The sequence below is a fragment of the Kickxella alabastrina genome (genome assembly GCF_025024165.1).
Source record: "Kickxella alabastrina strain RSA 675 chromosome Unknown BX661scaffold_17, whole genome shotgun sequence".
Taxonomy (NCBI): Eukaryota; Fungi; Kickxellomycota; class Kickxellomycetes; order Kickxellales; family Kickxellaceae; genus Kickxella; species Kickxella alabastrina.
In genome coordinates, this window is record NW_026251488.1 from 224,212 (window position 1) to 241,402 (window position 17,191).

General features: G+C 51.9%; 9 protein-coding genes across 9 annotated transcripts; 4 read left to right on the forward strand and 5 right to left on the reverse strand.

Annotated features, from left to right (window-relative positions):
• Positions 1-549: 549 nt before the first annotated feature.
• Positions 550-1,548, forward strand: BX661DRAFT_132929 (P-loop containing nucleoside triphosphate hydrolase protein; the record flags this gene model as incomplete). The annotated part of the gene is made up of 2 exons (XM_051532608.1): positions 550-1,297; positions 1,421-1,548. Coding segments are annotated over 2 exons (876 nt in total), but the record flags the coding sequence as incomplete, so codon positions are not given.
• Positions 1,549-3,086: 1,538 nt separating this feature from the next.
• On the forward strand, positions 3,087-5,135 carry BX661DRAFT_130561 (uncharacterized protein; the record flags this gene model as incomplete). Its single annotated transcript, XM_051532543.1, has 1 exon — positions 3,087-5,135. A coding segment is annotated over one exon (2,049 nt), but the record flags the coding sequence as incomplete, so codon positions are not given.
• A 463-nt stretch (positions 5,136-5,598) lies between these two features.
• BX661DRAFT_42060 (uncharacterized protein) lies at positions 5,599-6,452 on the reverse strand. Its single transcript, XM_051539156.1, has one exon. It carries the CDS (start codon positions 6,206-6,208, stop codon positions 5,654-5,656), a length of 555 nt encoding a protein of 184 aa, XP_051390366.1. The 5' UTR covers positions 6,209-6,452; the 3' UTR covers positions 5,599-5,653.
• A 1,455-nt stretch (positions 6,453-7,907) lies between these two features.
• On the forward strand, positions 7,908-8,320 carry BX661DRAFT_185054 (uncharacterized protein). Its single transcript, XM_051536669.1, has one exon. The coding sequence runs from the start codon at positions 7,922-7,924 to the stop codon at positions 8,285-8,287; it is 366 nt and encodes a 121-aa protein (XP_051390367.1). The 5' UTR covers positions 7,908-7,921; the 3' UTR covers positions 8,288-8,320.
• A 2-nt stretch (positions 8,321-8,322) lies between these two features.
• On the reverse strand, positions 8,323-10,016 carry BX661DRAFT_154905 (ribosomal protein L14-domain-containing protein). The gene is made up of 2 exons (XM_051533266.1): positions 9,885-10,016; positions 8,323-8,821 (listed from the first exon to the last, which is right to left on the reverse strand). Exons 1-2 carry the CDS (start codon positions 9,885-9,887, stop codon positions 8,408-8,410), a joined length of 417 nt encoding a protein of 138 aa, XP_051390368.1. The 5' UTR covers positions 9,888-10,016; the 3' UTR covers positions 8,323-8,407.
• A 432-nt stretch (positions 10,017-10,448) lies between these two features.
• Positions 10,449-10,695, forward strand: BX661DRAFT_185060 (uncharacterized protein). Its single transcript, XM_051536670.1, has one exon. The coding sequence runs from the start codon at positions 10,476-10,478 to the stop codon at positions 10,686-10,688; it is 213 nt and encodes a 70-aa protein (XP_051390369.1). The 5' UTR covers positions 10,449-10,475; the 3' UTR covers positions 10,689-10,695.
• BX661DRAFT_206468 (uncharacterized protein) lies at positions 10,696-14,328 on the reverse strand. The gene is made up of 2 exons (XM_051538631.1): positions 13,979-14,328; positions 10,696-13,843 (listed from the first exon to the last, which is right to left on the reverse strand). Exons 1-2 carry the CDS (start codon positions 14,066-14,068, stop codon positions 10,859-10,861), a joined length of 3,075 nt encoding a protein of 1,024 aa, XP_051390370.1. The 5' UTR covers positions 14,069-14,328; the 3' UTR covers positions 10,696-10,858.
• Positions 14,329-14,335: 7 nt separating this feature from the next.
• Positions 14,336-15,734, reverse strand: BX661DRAFT_185063 (uncharacterized protein). Its single transcript, XM_051536671.1, has one exon. The coding sequence runs from the start codon at positions 15,693-15,695 to the stop codon at positions 14,631-14,633; it is 1,065 nt and encodes a 354-aa protein (XP_051390371.1). The 5' UTR covers positions 15,696-15,734; the 3' UTR covers positions 14,336-14,630.
• Positions 15,735-17,048, reverse strand: BX661DRAFT_185064 (uncharacterized protein). The gene has a single exon (XM_051536672.1). It carries the CDS (start codon positions 16,939-16,941, stop codon positions 15,817-15,819), a length of 1,125 nt encoding a protein of 374 aa, XP_051390372.1. The 5' UTR covers positions 16,942-17,048; the 3' UTR covers positions 15,735-15,816.
• Positions 17,049-17,191: the final 143 nt, after the last annotated feature.

Genomic DNA, 17,191 nt, shown 5'->3' on the forward strand with positions numbered 1-17,191 from the left:
CTGCTGGGATCGCGCCATTTGGTTCAGGCGTGGACGCAGCTGCTCGAGTCGTATGTGGCATTGCGCCATGGCGTGATTGCCTACAGATCTGGCAAAAAGGCAGCTGACAAGCCCCTGGTCGCTGCGGAAGTGGAGAGTGAAAATGGTATCCTGCCGTTGCACCGCCAAGTCGATTTTGCAGAGATTGGAATTGGTCGCAAGGCCGAGGACGATATGGACCCGAAGACTGACGTGACGAAAGACGAGTCGCATTTGGAGCTGCTCGATCATGAATGCGATGTTGCTGCGCCGTCCGCGGAGAAGGATGAGCACACTCAGTGGTCTAGTGTTAGTCGGGAGCTAGAGGGAGATGGAGAGGACGCCAGCGGGGGCGACGATGCTGGCAGCGGGCGCGGGGCCAAAGCACCAGTGCCGGCGCAAAAGCGCATCCAGCTGGCCAAGAAGAACCTGACGGAGTATGAGCAGCGCCTAGTCGGCAGCGTGGTTGATCCACAGAGCATCCCGACCGGCTTTGGACAGGTGTGCGTGAAGCCAGAGACAGTGACGACGCTGCAAGAGATCATCACGCTGCCCATGCTGCGCCCGGAGTACTTTAGCAAGGGTGTTTTGCGGCGGTACAATGTCAGTGGAATCCTGCTGTTCGGCCCACCTGGAACGGGCAAGACAATGTTGGCCAAGGCGGTAGCCAAGGAGAGTGGCAGTGTGGTGCTCAATATCCGCGCGAGTGATATCTACGACAAGTACGTTGGCGAGGGTGAGAAGCTTGCGGAGGCCGTGTTTACGCTGGCACGCAAGCTTGCGCCGTGTGTTATTTTCATCGACGAAGTGGACGCGCTCTTTTCAGCGCGCTCGTCTGGAGAGACAAACAAATTCCGGCGGGACATTATGAATCAGATCATGTCCGAGTGGGACGGAATTAACACGCAGCGGAAAAAGGGCGCCACGACAGGTGCACAGGGCTCTGCGGGGCCACCGCCTCAGGTGATGGTCATGGCGGCGACCAATCGGCCGTTCGACCTGGACGATGCCATTCTGCGGAGGTTGCCCAGGCGCATTATGATCGATCTGCCTGGCGTCGATGACCGCAAGCAGATTCTTCGGATCCACTTGGCGGGCGAAGAGCTGGATGCTGACATTGATATGGAGGCGCTGGCTAAACGCACGGATAATTTCTCTGGGTCTGATCTGAAGAACCTGTGCGTGGCGGCGGCACTGGCTGCACTGCGCGAGAGGGTGCAGGAGGAAGTTGGCGGCGCGCAGTCAGCGACAGAGGGGGTTTCGCTGATAGAACGACTCCGTGGCACTCGCAAGCCAGCAGCAGCCGCTGCAATGTTGGCATCACCAACATCTGTGTCTGCACCTGCGTCTGCATCTGCGTCTGCATCGACGGCTGCGTCAGCAGCTGGCAGTAGTCACAGAGCAAAGTCGATCAAGCTGGCAACTAGGCATTTTGATGCGGCACTGAAAAAGGTGGCCCCGAGCTCATCTGACCAGATGGAGTCGCTGATCGAGCTGCGCAAATGGGATAAGATGTACGGTGACGGGGCGCAAGAGCGCAAGCATAAGCATCATTCGATTGGATTTGGTAATGGAGGCGGCGCAGCCACTCCTGCCGTTGCTGTTTCTGCAGAGAAAAAATAGAGGGACAGGCCCTTTATCCAATTGGCCAATACACTATTATTTATAGCACATAGTATTATTCCTGCAACAACAAGGACTAAGTTATGCGCCTAATGCAGTGGCGGAATGACTTTTTTCTTTTGAAGTTGTGGCTGCATTGTTTGAGTATTTGGCAAATGGCCATTTAGCAAGAGCCATTTATCAAGTTGTTCAGGTTTTTTTTTCAAGTGCATTCAAAAAATTAAATGGTTGAAATAGTGCCCCGATTCTTATCTTATTCCGGGCAAAAAAAATTGGGGTTTGTCAAAAAAAAATTACACTTTGTTTTCGGAATCTCCTGAAAATAAGCGGACAACAGGTTTATTTTTATTTTATTTTATTCCACACGCCAGCAAACGATTTACCATTCGAAAAAAAATCATTCCACTAAAGCGAGAAGGCATACGGAGAAGATCTTCAAAATCAATAAGAAAAAAATAAAGTCCAATAGTGTCAGTACACGAGTATTATAGTTCCTGAATTGTAATGACATTTTATATAAACCTGGGCTGTTGTTTGGCTTGTATTCAATGAAGAGCTCTTTTTTTGTGGCCGGTCGTTTTTTGGTTGCTGTTTTGAGTGAAGGGCATGTTTGAAATATGAAATAAAATTGAATATACTGTGCAATAAAGAAAAGCACCCTCCCCCCCTGTCTTTGATTCGTGGAATTGAATAAAAAGGGCAGCCACCGCTCCCTTTTTTTGCTTTCCTCTCGGTTACATATTTCTTTTTCTTCTTTTTTCTTCCTCCCTAAACCAATATTATTCTTGTGATAATTTACTTGTACCTTTTCTTTTCCCACTTTCATTTTTCTTCACTATTTGCACTTTGCCTCTCTTTCTCTCTCTTTTTCTTCTTCTTCTTCTTCTTCTTCAAACCAGCTCTTGATACAACTTTCTTCTCTCGTTTACGCTAGTTCAGGTTTTGTTTTACATACGTGTCGATATTGCAATAAAATAGACGACACATTGAAAGAGAGAATCAAAATACGTATATAGACAGGTCCGGCTTTCTACTGTTAATTTGTTTTTTTTACAGTGGATACTCCTTCGCGATACGAAATAGCCAGCTCCTTGTGGTTTTACATCTACCACACGCTTAATTGGGTGTTTGGACAGATTGGGCGGACGAGCTCAGCCGTACACCGCAACATTTATTCCGTAGTAGGAAGCTTAGTTGGGCTAGCAATTTACCTGAACCTTGGCATAAGCAGCGGCAAGGAAACAGAAGCAATTGACAAGACAATGGCACCAACATCAAGTATAGAATGGGGAGACATGATGATCGTCTCCGGCGTCGTGATCGGGGCAGCGACGTTTTTGTTCCGCAAGTCCCTGTTTAACAAAGACAAGGCGACAATCGTGCAGCTTAAACACAAGCCGGGGGCAGCCTTGCAGCAGACAGATCGCAGCGAGTACAACGCCTCTCGGGACTTTGTGTCCAAGATGCGCAAGGCCGGCAAGAACGTGGTTGTATTCTATGGATCGCAAACCGGCACAGCTGAGGACTTTGCAGGGCGGCTGGGCAAAGACATGCAGTCGGCCGGGGTGCGGCCGCTGGTGCTGGATCCTGAGCTCTACGACTGGCAGAACCTGGCGGCCCTGGGGCCGAACGAGCTGGTGGTCTTTTTGCTGGCCACCTCGGGCGAGGGCGAGCCAACCGATAACATGGAGGCGTGGTTCAACGCGCTGGCGTCTGACCGCGAGAGCCCGGAGCAGTCCGAGGCGCCCGAGTTCCACCAGCCCTCCGACAAGGATACGCTGGACCACGAGACACCGCTCACCGGCACCGCCTACGCAATGTTCGGGCTGGGAAACAACACGTACGAGCAGTTCAACCAGCACGCGCGCGTGGTCGACGGCCGCCTGCACGCACTCGGGGCCACGCGTGTGGGCGAGCGCGGCGAGGGCGACGACGACGTCGACATCGAGGAGGATTTTTCAAAGTGGAAGGAGGCGACACTGCCGCTGATCCGCAAGCACCTTGGCGCGGCGGACGATAGCTCGGCCGAGGTGTCGCCGCCAACGTGGGATATCACGGAGGTGTCCGCCGACGGCGACCAGGTGTGGACGCACGGCGAGATGGGCGGCGGCGGCGGCGCGGCTGTGGGCCCGCACAACCCGTTCAACGCACCCATTGCGGCAGCCGTCGACCTGACGCCCAGCGGCGACCGGTATGTGCTGCACGTGGAGGTTGAGCTGCAGGGCAGCGGCGTGCGCTACGAGACCGGCGACCACCTGGGCGTCTACGCGGCCAACGCCGACGCCGAAGTCGACCTGCTCCTCCGCGCGCTGCAGCTGCAGGGCCGCGCCGACACGCCGATCGCCGTGCGCGCCCTCGACCCATTTGCCGCGCAGCAGACGCTGTTCCCCGGCACGGCAACGACGTACCGCGCGGCGTTCCGCCACTACCTCGAGATCGCCGTGCCTGTGCCGCGCGCCCAGATATCCGCGCTTGTGCTCCCGCATGCCCGCAGCGCCGCGGCGCGCGCGTTCCTCGGCCCGCTGGCCGCCGACAAGGGCGCGCACGCTGCGACCGTGGCCGCCGGCTGCCTGACGCCGGCGCGGCTGCTTCTCGCTGTGCGCGAGGCCGAGGCCGCCGCGGGCGTTGCCGAGAGCGACATGCTGGCGCTGCCGGTGGCCACGGCCTTTGAGCTGTGCCCGCGCATGCAGCCGCGGCTGTATTCGATCTCGTCGAGTGCGCGCGTCGCGCCCACGCGCGCGTCGCTGACGGCCGTTGTGCTGCAGTACGATGCGCAGACTGGCCTGGCTGCGCGCCTGCCGCTGGGCGCGCGCCGCTGCGGCGTCGCAACAAACTACCTGCTGGCCGCCATGCAGATGCACAGCGCAGGCTCCAGGCCGGCGCCGATTGCCGACGCCAAGGACCACAGCGTGTGCACCTACGCCAATCTGCCGCGCACACTGCCGGTGTTTGTGCGCCGCTCGCCATTCCGCCTTCCGTCTGATGCCGCCACGCCCATTGTTATGGTTGGTCCGGGCACCGGCCTGGCGCCCATGCGCGCCTTCGTGCAGGAGCGCGCCCAGCTTGCGCGCGAATCCCCCGAGGCAGCACAAGGCACGGCACTGCTGTTCTTCGGCGCGCGCTCGGCCGCCCGCGACTTCACCTACGGCGACGAGCTGGCCACGCTGTTTGCCGACATTGGAAGGGTCGCGCCCGAGTCACGCATCATCACTGCGTTTTCGCGCGATCAGCCGCAGAAAATCTACGTGCAGAACCGCATTGCTGAGTATGCTGATTTGGTTTATCGCACGCTGCTGTGCGGCCAGGAGAAGCTGAACGGCCCGCCGCGTGCGCACATTTACGTCTGTGGTGATGCTAAGCATATGGCGAAGGATGTCGCGGGCGCGCTTGTTACGCTTATTGCTGACCGCGAGGGTGTCTCTGAGGATGTCGCCACCAAGTGGATCACGGAGATGCGCCGCTTGTCGCGGTACCAGGAGGACGTGTGGAGCTAAAAATGCTTCTAAGCTCATTCCTTTGCTCCTCTTTTTTTACTTTTCGTTTGTATTTCATTAATACATTTTATTGCCTATTTGCATATTATTTATTGCATATTGCTTATTGCTTATTGCCTATTATTCCTTTTTATTCCTTTTTATTGTGCATCTTCAATCTTTTGTAGCTGATCGGAATTGGATTGCACATCCCAGCTCACCTTTTGGTAGCAAGCGTAACTTGTCGCGCACACGCACACGCATACGTTACCCGAGACAATACGTTTTCTTTTGTTCAATATGAAATCCAGAGAAAGAGCCAATGGTCAGTCAAGGTGCATATTGTGCTCAACAACAATCTCATTTTCGTTGTGGTTACAAAAAAAAAGAACAACAAATGCAAAATGCGAAATAGCGCTCAGCCCTTTTATGCGCAATTTATTTATTTTTCTTTTCTTTTACGCCACATTTTTTTTCACAAAAAATGGTTGGTTTACATATACAAGTTGGATTACCATAACAAATAAAAAATGCTTATATCAAAATGCGACGAATGTAGCGAATAGCAACACCGTGGATATAGCGATCATCGATGTAACCCCCCTATCTTCCTTTAAAACGACATTATCCATATCATGCTTTGTCAATGCAAAATACAGACCCACAGTATCAGTATCCTCCGCCATCACACTCGTAGGCCGACTGCCACTGCTGCCACCTGAATACCACATGGATGCCGTCGCCCTATGGTGCAGTAAACTGGACATTGGTTTCGACTGCGCCTGCACCCTATTGTGAGAATTACTCGCTGATGCTTTACTGCCACTACTGTTTTCAATCTTAGCAACGGGGCGCACGAACAGTGGCAATGTGGCCAACGACTTGGAATGCGATTGGTGGGGTTCCCTGTTATTGCCACTATTGTTGTTTGCTGCTCGTGACCAGAGGAACAGCTCGAATACTTGTGAGGAGGAGAGGCTCTTCTTGTTGCTGTTGGATGATCTCCAGTTATGTGTTAATGAGCTGCTGGTCCCTAGTACTGTGATCCAGAATACCAACAGGCTGATGCCCAGCATGACCGAAATACGAACCATCACCCTCCCTCTCTTTTTATATGAGTTTGTAATGCTGCCCTGTTGCTTGTTCGAGGATGGAAAGATGGGGTGTGTGTGATGTTTTTTCTATGAGTATGTAGATAAATAGTTTAGGTCCGGAATATAAACATTGATGAATGTATGTGGGTGTGTGTGTGTGCGTGAGTTGGGATAGTCGCACTCAATGAAACGGCAAGAGACGTGTGAAGTAAAAAAAACAGTATATAAGAAGGAAAATTGAGAAAAGAAATAAAAAAAAGATGAGATGGAAAGTGCTATAAAAAAACCGCAAGAAAAAAAGACACGCTTGATATCTTATAAAATACGAATACGAATACAAATCAAGAAAGGCAAAAAAGAACAACCGCTGATATCGAAGGTAAGAACTGAGAAGCACCACACGCCCAGATGACAACCAAGTTGTATGAGGGGGGGGGAAGGTAGGTGGAATTTTGTGATGTGGACAAAATAATAATAAAAAAGTATTATCAAGACGTTGGAAAATAAAATAAAAAACAAAAGAAGAGGAAAGTAGAACAAGTGCAAAAATGAATAAAGAGGATGACACTATTAGAAGCTAACTGGAAAAACTGCTATTTTCGCTTTTTTTTTCTTCTTTTTTTTCCCCTAAACTAAAAAAATAAAGGGCATTGTTTTATTCTACAGCACATCCTGTTACATAGAAGCGACGATCCAGTCCAGAAGCGCCTTGTTTCCCAATAGTGCTCCCCTGTCTAGAGCTTCTTTTTTTTTGTTGCGAAATGCTTAAAATAAACTTAAAACCACCCAAATATTCTTTATGGAATAAAATGTGCCAAGAGTTTCAGGTCAGTCCATTTCTTTTTTTTTTCTTGGCCCCAAAGCGCAAACTAAAAAAAAACTCGCATGATGCGCGCATCGATATTTAATTCGTTTCCATATTTATTACTTGAATAAGTTAAAGGAATAGTAAAGTATCAGGGTGACTCAAAGTTTGTATGTTTTCGTATATAACTACTGAGTTCTATCTTTTATAGAGATAATTACCTCCTTGCTCAATTACACCCCCAACACCCTTCAAACTATTGCCTGGAACAAACTCCAAAGTCATCGCATGTCAGGGAATCGAACTCAGATTTATATGCCTTTTTCACTGCTTGAATATTCCTTAAATCGCGATCTTTGAGCTTGTTCTTGATGCACAGGAGAAAAAGAAAAAAAGAAAAAAAGAAAAAAAAACCAAAAACCACAAAGTACTAGTAGATCTGGCGAGTGCGGTGATGCTTCAAGCTACTTCATACACTGTTCATAGGGCGAGAAAAGCTTTCACACTTTGAGTCATCCTGATAGAATCAATCCAATTATCTGTTCCTTATTTTAATCCACTTGGAGCTTCTTGTTTTTGAGCTTACAATCTCGCTTATGCATCTCAGAAGAAGGATAATAATAATAAAAAAGGGGAGGGGGGAATGGGAGAAAGAGAATGTTGATGCCAATGTTCATAGTTGATAGTGGCATGGCTGTTGTTGCCATGCATATATGACCATTTTTTATATATATATATAAAAATTGCAAAGATAAAATAAACCTATGCACTTTATGTGCCTATATTAGATGCCACCACACTCGAAAAATTAATATGTCAAGTTACTGAACCGTATTTGTTATAAAAGGCAATAAAACACAAACAAAGCACATCTTATACCTCACTATATATATTTTACACTCAAAATAATGAAAATTTTAACAACTCGTTTGACCACAGTCAGCACAGTATTCATCTCATTCGGCGCCATTTTGGTTGCCGGGTTATCAGCTAAGGAGATGAGTGCACTCAAGCACTTCCTTGAAAGTATCGAGACCGTTGGCACGACAGAAACGGGCCCGACGAAGGAAGAAATAACTCATGATTTGGCTGTCGGTCTGGGCCTAAAAAACTCCGCCGGTCTGCTGTACAAGTACTCACCTGACGCCAAAATCGCTTACAGTACGATGTACGACTCGCTTCTGTTTCTTTCAGTCAGTGGGGTTTCGGACTTGGTTCAGAAAAAACAGCTCGCCAAAGTCATTAAATACTTTGAAATCTCGCTTATCGACTAAACAGGCAAAAGTAAAATAAAAAACATCTTTTTGTTGCAAGATAACAAAAATGAATAAATATAAAAGTGGATGTGTGACAAAAACATTGTTCTTTTTGTAATACAAAAAAAGGTTTGCTATTTAGGCACGCTCCTTCTTGATGAGGGCAACCTGGCGGTCGACGATGGCGCGCTGCTGCTTCTTCAGGCGCATAAGCTTGAAGCGGTCAAAGTCGGACATGTTGGCACGACGCTTGCGGGACTCGATCTTCTGAGCCCAGGCAGACTTCTGCCAGGCCTCAACGACCTGCTCCTTCTCAAGGAACTTGGCAAGAGCCTTCGAGCCGATGGTGCGGGGGAGACGCTTCACAACAATGTCGGTCAGGACAACGTTCTTGAAAGCAATGATCTGACGGGGAACGTTGGTGGTGGGGCCATCGATGATAGCACGGTTGTGGTCAACAATGTCAACAATGGTGGCGATCTTGCCGGCGTTGACACCAGTGTTGATGAGAACGACGCGGCCGACCTCAACGAGACGTTTGAAGGATCCCTGCTACAAATAGTCAAAGTTGCGCGCATAAAAAATAAAAGGCAAAAGGTGATTAGTAAAAAAAGCTCCATTGTTGGCTTTGGGCGTTGGTTATAAACAAGTGAATGTGCGCGCTCGTGTAAAGCACTCGCGCATCTGTGTCAAACAGCCCAGTCGCGTTGAAGGCTGTTATAATTGAATTCAACCGAGGAATATTCGGGATTGCGAATAAAAGATAGAGCTGTGTTGTTTGGATTCGAGGTCGGTTGGTCGGTCAGTGAGACTGAGGTTATAAAGTAACACGCGTGGAGTTAGCCTGCGTTCGTCCAGAGTCTGACTGGCCGTGTGGGTGTTCTTGTAAGAAAAAACGTGTGCTAATTGCTCACAAAAAACAGCACAAGCACAGTCCATTTCAGTTGTGGAAAGAAAAAGCCCGAGATGTGGATTCGCAAATGAGATAACCAGGCGAGCCAAGAGACACAAGAGAAGCAGAATAAAAAGAAGCTTCTGAACTCCAATTGCTCTCAAACAACATCAAACTGTCTGCTCAGCAACAGTAGCAGCTGTATTGTTTCAAAACAAGCCAGCCATTTCTGCAAATAAAAAGCAAAACTGTTTGTTGTCGTTAAAGTCGCCGCATGTCAGCCTATTCCGCTCTTTAACCTGTGTGTCAAGAGTAAAACACACTCTGTTGTGTCTCCGTGTCAAAACTGGCTGCCCCTCCACACAGTTTCTCTTTGCCGGAAACGCCACCAAAGTTGCGTCGTTTTGGCATGTAAACTCTCCCAGAAATAATGGCAAATGGCGTTGGTGTCCGCATTCAAAATTCAAAATTCTATGAAATTTCAAATTTCAAAAAACGGTTTCCTCCAGCCTTCCATAAACAGCCTAAATCGTCGTTATCCCTTCCTCAAAAAAACCCGTATATATCTCCCTCTCATCAGTGATGGATGCAATCAACCCTCCTTGCGCATCCATCGTGTTCTGATATTTGAGTATCCTCGAATCCAACAGTCATTATATGCTATCCCTGTTTCCCTGGTCTGCTGTAATCCTTATTTCCCCTCGAGTATTCATGAGTACGCACCATTTTCAACTAATAGACGTCGATGTGAGAAAATATTGATCGGACGAAAAAGAGATTGTAACTACAGCTTGGGCAGGACTCTTGCGGGCAATCAACAAAGGCGTGTCGAAATGTATTTGCGATATTATTCCAATTGAACGGAAATTCATAATTGGGAACCCACACACAGTGCCTAAATTGAGCTTGGGCTTCTTGAATGTGAAATTCAAATGTTTGTAAATTACAATCACGTGATTTATTGATTAAGTGATTGTGATTAAATGGGGTTTATCCACCACTAATGTGTATTTTTTGAACAATCTCGTGCACAGAGTCATCGGTTACTATATTTATTTTACCCCGCAGTACTTTTCTAGATACAAATATGCAAAAATGACAATATAAACATGTCTGACCCTGACATGTCTCACCTATAAAAAACAAAGGCGCATGTGTTTTTTTTGCACATGGCTCGATACAATTGTCAAGTAGTATATATATAAAATGGGAGTATTTTTTGATTGTAAAAAATAGGTAAAATGTTCAAAATTTTAATTTTTTTTTTGCTTTTCCCATCTCTTATTTTTTAAATGTTATTATTTCATATTTTGAATGCCTTTTGAGGATATCAGCGGCTGGCTCCTGCTCGCACTTTTGCTCACAGTAATCACCTGGCGAGTACTTCTGGCGCTTCCCTGGTGTCCATACTACAGGCGCTACAACCAGTTATTCCCACAAAGTCGCGCTGTGCACAATTGGACCTTGGAATGGGAAGACGAAGAGCTACATCTATCTTTAACTACTGTCACAAACATGATTAACTAACATTAGTAGCTCCTCTTTTTTGACTTGTCCACAATAGCTGGAAACAAAAAATTAAATATTTAAATGGAAAATTGAGAAATTTACACACACATAAGAAAAAAAGAAGAATAAGGAAGGAAAAAGAAAAAAAAGTCAAATATGAAAAAAAAGAGTATTCCATGCTTTTTTGTTTATGCAGCGACAGCGGCAGCAGTGGCGGTTTTCTTGACAGCACGCTTTTTGGTCTTTTTAATCTTGCGCGGGCCCTTCGTGCCGGATGTCTTTTCAGAATCAGCAACCTTCTGCTCCTCCTCAAAACGCTTACCCAAAGGCTGCTCCGCCTTGATCTCTGAAGTAACTGCAGCAGGCGCCGCCGGCTTGTTAGCCATGACAATTCCTTCAGGAACCGAGTCAACAGGAATTGGCTCCTCAATAATGGTAGTGGAAGCCAGAACAGCAACCGGCGTGGTCTCCGCCATATCAGTCTGCTGTGCCACCAGGGGGTTCTCTGCAGAAAGCGCTTCGGGAGCCGCAGAAAGCTCCGGTGTATCAGCCACCTGCGTGACCGCGCGCGTGCGCTCCTCGGCGAGCTCCTTTGAAATGGACTTGCGCGCATCCTTGACCCAGTTTGACGCAGATTTGCGCACGTCTTCGTCAATGGAGTCAACGGAATCCTCGTCCAGGGCGGCAGCGGGAACAACGGGCTCGACATCCTTCTTGATTACAGAGATGATCTCGGGAACAGCCGGTGTGTCTGTGGTGATCTGCTCATCGACGATCTGAGGGAATTGCTCGAGGTTGTCGCTATCAGAAGCCGCGTTAATCAGGTCCTCAAACATTGCCTTGTCCTCGGCGGGAATTACGATTCCGGCCATGGCGTCGCGCGCCGCGAGGATGGCCGAGGCGGCGTCTTCGGCAACAGGGGGTTGCTTCTCGGTGGTCTCTTCGGCGGTCTCGAGCTCCTCCTTTGCAAGGAAGCCCAGGATGCTGGTCTCCTCGGCAATGTTGGAGACTGCGGATGCGGCAGCTTTAGTCGCTGAGCTAGCGGTGTCAGCAAGCTTCGCAGTGCCAGTGTTGATTACGGGAGCGGCAACAGACTTGACAGTCTCGGCAAACTGGTTGGCAGCGGATGTGACAGTCTCGACGATCTCAGGGATAGTCTCAGAAGCAATGGAAGCCACAGATTCAACAATCTCAGGAATAGTCTCGGCAGCAACAGAGGTCAAAGATTCGAAGATCTCAGCGGCGGCTTCAGTAACCGAGATAGCAGCTTCAGCAGCGTTCTCAGTAGCCTTCTCCACAACATACTCAGCAATGGACTCGACAGGCTCAGCAACGGACTTGACAATCTCAGCCGCCTGATCAGTGATAGACTTGATGGTATCGACCACCTGCTCAGCGACAACGGAAGTCACAGACTCGAGTATCTTGGGAACGGTCTCAGCAGCAACCGAGGTGGCGGACTCAACGACCTCGGCAGCGGATTCAGTCGCAGAGCCCACTGCCTCGACGACCTTCTCGGTGATCTTCTCGACAACAGACTCGACCTTCTTCATAACGGGTGCAGCGACAGACTCGACATTCTTAACGACAGGAGTGGCGACAGACACGACCTTCTCGATAGCAGACTCGGCCTTCTTCACGACGGGTGCAGCGACAGTCTCAGGATTCTTAACGACAGGAGCAGCGACAGTCTCAGGATTCTTAACGACAGGAGCAGTGGCAGTCTCGGACCTCTTAACGACAGGAGCAGCAACAGACTCGACATTCTTAACGACAGAGTGAACTTTTTTCACAACAGGAGCAGCAACAGTTTCAGCCTTCTTCACGACAGCGGCAGTGGTAGGCTTAACAACAGGCTTCATGGCAGTGGCAGTGGCAGTAGGCTTAGCAACATGTTCTGTGGCCTTGGACCACTGCTCCGCAACAACCTTCGTGGCCTCCGCAGCCGCACCCGTAGCCTTTGCCACCTGCTGCACAGCAGTCTCCGCCATCCGGCTAGTATACGTAGCCACGCCCTCCTTAGCAACCTCCACAGCAGATCCCACCCACCCACGGGCAATCTGCACCCACTGTCTGGCGGATCCCGAAACCTTACGTGCAAAACCCTTAATCTGTCCCGCACTCTGCGTGACCATCGGCACGACACTGTTCTCCTTAGCCCTAAGCATCAACTCCTTCTCCTGCTCCATACCCACTTTCTTAACCCGCTCCACAACAGCAGGGTGCTCATTGCCGGTGATAATGGTGTAGAACATGAAGAAGACCTCCTCGGTGAAACTCTTGGCAACATCCAAGATGGTCCAGGCAATGGCAGCGGCCTTATCTGATGTTACCTGGACTTTCTCCCAGGGCACAACCTGGTCAATATGGGATTTTAGCGTGCGCGCGTAAAGGGAATGCACCGGCGGGCAGATATGCGCCTTGGTGAAGGCATAGGCGTTAATGGCAGATATCTTGGCATACGGAATGACATGCACGGAGGCAAAACTCTGCGACACCCTCCATGCCTGCGCGGCGCCATCAGCAATACCAGGTAGAACGTTACTGCGCGTGTAAGCAATGACGACGTGGGAGTAATGGCAGATCGCCGGCTTCACTTGGTTGCTCCACCGCGGCTGCACATGGTTAGCAAAAAATGGCACAACATAGTCATTTGCCACGCACCTCACCACCGGCACCGCAGAGTCCACCGCTCTGCCGGCCTGCTGAACAAGCATGGAACCTGTCGGCACAAGGTACTTTTGGGTGACTCCGCAGACTCCCCCGAGGACAAGATCCACGGAGGGCTTGGCATGCCTTGCGTAGACTGCCGAGACCTTGGCCGCATACGGATTGACCACCCGGTGGGTGGCGTCGCACAGCGGTGCTGTCGCCTTGCGCAAAACCGGCAGCGCAGTGTCCACGAGGAGAGAGTGCGCTTGGACGACGGCCGGCGCCCCGTGCTTGTGGTAGAACGGCACTAGGTGGGCATTGTACGCTGCATTGACGCGTGCTCCGGTCTCAGTGCCCACAAGGTAGCTTTGCACTGGCGCGACTATGGCAGAGTGCGCAAGTGACTCGATGCGGCATATCGGATGGCCGGGTGTGTTCGGGCATGTAAATAATGTCACGAAGAGGATGTACAGGAGCGCGACGCGTCGCAAAGTCCAGCTGGCGCAGCTTTTAACACACGACTAGGGGGGGGGGTGATCAACAATAAACAAAAGAATAATTAATGCAAGTTTTTTATATCATTTGTTCGGGAGAGACTGGATAAGCCAGTTGAGCTCAAAAATAATAAATAATTGTATGTTTTTTTTCATTCTTACCTTTTCGGTCGGGTTAGCAGCGGAAGCATAAGCAGGGGCAGCTGGAATTGGCTTGGGGTGCTTCTGACCGACAGTTCTCCTCTTGGCCATTGCGAATTCAAAAAAAGAAGAAAAAACCTTTTTTCCCAATCTAGTGGTTAGCGAACACAGATGTTCTAAATTAAAAAAATAAATAAAGAGGAATCTGGGGTTTTAAAAATAAGCTGATGGTTCAAGAATGTAAGGAGAAAAACAAAGAGTCAAGAGAGGAGGGGGAGCGGATTGTTAAAATAAAAAAGCAAAACTGCCAAAGCAAAAAATGCAGCAGGCACAAAGAGATCCAAGAATGCACTTTAATTTATCAACACTTCAAAAAATATTATAATACGTAATGGCGATAAAAAAATTTTATATTTGAAAAGATCAAAAGTCCCCTTTTCCTAAAAAAACAAAAAATTCATGCGCTTCACAATCCACTGCCAGCAGTGAATTAATGCCACGTCGTCACCAGAAATGCGCTTATTATTTGATGAATAAATTGAATGTTACTGTGACACAAATTAAATGTAAGAAAAAGCGCCAAGCAAAAAATACTTCCTGGCTGATTTTTTGCTTCTTTTGCTTGTGCGTCAGAATGAAAGCAGAAGCAAAAGCAAAAAGCAGCAGAATCAAATCAGTCTTGTGGTCTCAGCCACTTATGCACGCCCATAGCCACCGTGCAGCCAACAATAACCAGGGCGCCAACAAGGCCGATCCAATCCGGCACCTCATCAAACAGGGTAATTCCCAGCACCACAGCAAACACCACGTCCAAATTGCGCATCAAAGTGCCCGGTCCCGCTGGCGCCAACTGCAGCCCGCGATTCAACATAGCCTGGCCGACAAAAGCAAAGACGCCAACCAGCCCCATCACCACCCACTCATACCGGCCCCTGGGCATCCTGGGTTCCTGCAGAAGAAACATGGCCACGGATGAGCCGATCATCGAGATAAAGCCAAAATACACCACATGCACCATCGCATTAACGGCACGGCCAACCTTGCGCACAACGCAGTACGCCAGAGCGCCGGACATCGCGCCAACAAGCGCCGCCACCGCACCCCACAGCTCCGGGCCCCCCTTGGGCGACTCTGATCCGCCAAACAGCGCCGCAGGCTTAAGCACCAAAACAATCCCCAGAATGCACACTGCCGATGCCACGCGATCAAACTTCCCATAGGGTTCCCCCAGCATCCAATACGCGAACACAGCGCTGAACACTGGGCCCGTAAAGAAAACCACCGTCGCATCCCCCAAAGTCATCACCGAAACTGCATAGAAAAAGCACGCATTGCCGAATGCTCCCGCGGCGCCGCGCAGCACCAGGAGATGGCGGGGGCTTGTGGGTGGGCCCAGGGGGCTGGCCCTGAGGACGACGCAGCCGAGGAGGCCCAGCGCGAGTTGCACGATGCTGCGTGCAAAGACGATCTCGAGCGACGGGATTTGTGAGAGGGAGAGCGCTTTGACACAGGCCGAGTTTGCTGCGAACCCGAGCGCGGAGCTGGCCATGAGAATGTAGCCGGTGAGCTCGTCGCGCCGGCGCCGGCGCCCAAGGGATGTGTTGATGGAGTGGTCGAGAGCTGCGCTGGCGGAGCGGTCGAGAGCTGCGCTGGCGAAGTGGCCGAGAGATGCGCCGGTGGAGCGGTCGTCTGCTGGCAGTAGCAGCGCTGTGGTCTCGGACGGTCGATTATCCCCCATGCTTGTGCTACTTGATTGAAAAGAATTGATTAATAAAAGGCAAGAAAGAAAGCAGGATAAAAAATGGATGGATCAAAGTCAAAGTGTGTGTGCGACAAAAAGGGGGGAAAAAACATTTTTTTCATGCGTCAACGTCCATAGCGTCGTCGCCATCGCCGCGTTGGTCGCGAGCGAGCCGCCGCGGCATCGGCGTCGGCGACATGCTCAGCATCGACTCGCGCGCGGCCAGCCCCACCCCAGCGCGCGCCTCCTCCAAGCGCGCGCTAATGGCGCCAGCCTTCGCCAGCTCGCGACCCAGCGCGCGCTGGTACGGCGCAACAGCAGCGACCGGCGCGTCGCCCGCCAGCCGGCGAATCTGCGCATCCAGCGCCATGGCGTGGCGCGGGCGCACGACGCCATGGATGGTCTGCGCCAGCGCCGCAAACCACGCGGCCATCGGCGCCCACTCCGCCGCAGCCAGGGGCTCCGTCCGAAGCTCGCCTTCGGCATCGAGCATCTGCGCCATGCCGGTTTTGGCAGCCACGGCGCGCTCCAGGCGCTGCGACCACGCCAGCCCAATGGCCGGCGGCGCCAGCGCTGTGGCGTCGGGGCCGCGGCCCGGCGTGCGCGCCAGCGTTGGCGCCGCCGGCTGGTGTGCGGCAAACGCCGAGCGCAGCGCCGCGCCGACAAAGCGGCCCAGCGTCGCGACGTTGACGGGGGCGGCGGCGCCGCTGCGCGCGTCGCAGGCGGCCACGGCGCCCAGCATCGCGTCCATCGCCGCGGCCCGCGAGCTCTGCAGCAGCAGCTGCGGCCGCAGCGCATCGACGGCCGCCTGCACCAGGTGGTCGAAGGCCGACAGCGCGACAAAGCCGGCCGAGCGCCGGGCGCCCGCCGGCTGCTGCCGCTCGGCCGCCTCGAGCCCCGCAATGCCCGTGTACGCCGCCGCCAGGGCGAGCGCAGCCGGCGCCACGGTGCCGTCGCCCAGCCACTGCGCCCAGAGCGCGCCGAGGGCGCAGACGCGCGCGTAGCCGATCGCCCACGACGACGGCGCCAGCGCGCTGATGCTGAGGCTGGTGGGCTGCGCGCAGTCCGCCAGCTGCTCGTGCCAGGCCGCCATCCGGCGCGCGAAAAAGCGCTCGAGCTGCGCGCGCACCGGCTCGGCGCTCAGCGGCAGCACCAGCTGGCGCCGCAGCTCGGCTCCGCCGGGCGCCGAGGCAAGTGGGCCGGTGAAGAGCCGCAGCACGCGGCCCGCCACGGCGAACGCCATCTCGCGCACGCGTCCGCACGCCGCCTCGTCGGAAACCAGCGCCAGGCACGTGGCCGCCAGGCTGTCGCGGTCGCCGCACAGCTGCTGCACAGCCTCGGCCGCCTGCGCGCCCGGGGGCGAGCCGCCGGCGGCGGCGGCGGCCAGCAGCGAGTCGACGCGCAGCGCGCGCCACAGCGTGCAGTGCAGCGCCGTGTCCAGCGCCGCCAGCGCCAGCAGCGGGTCCGCCGAGCGCGCTGCGGCCAGCAGCGCA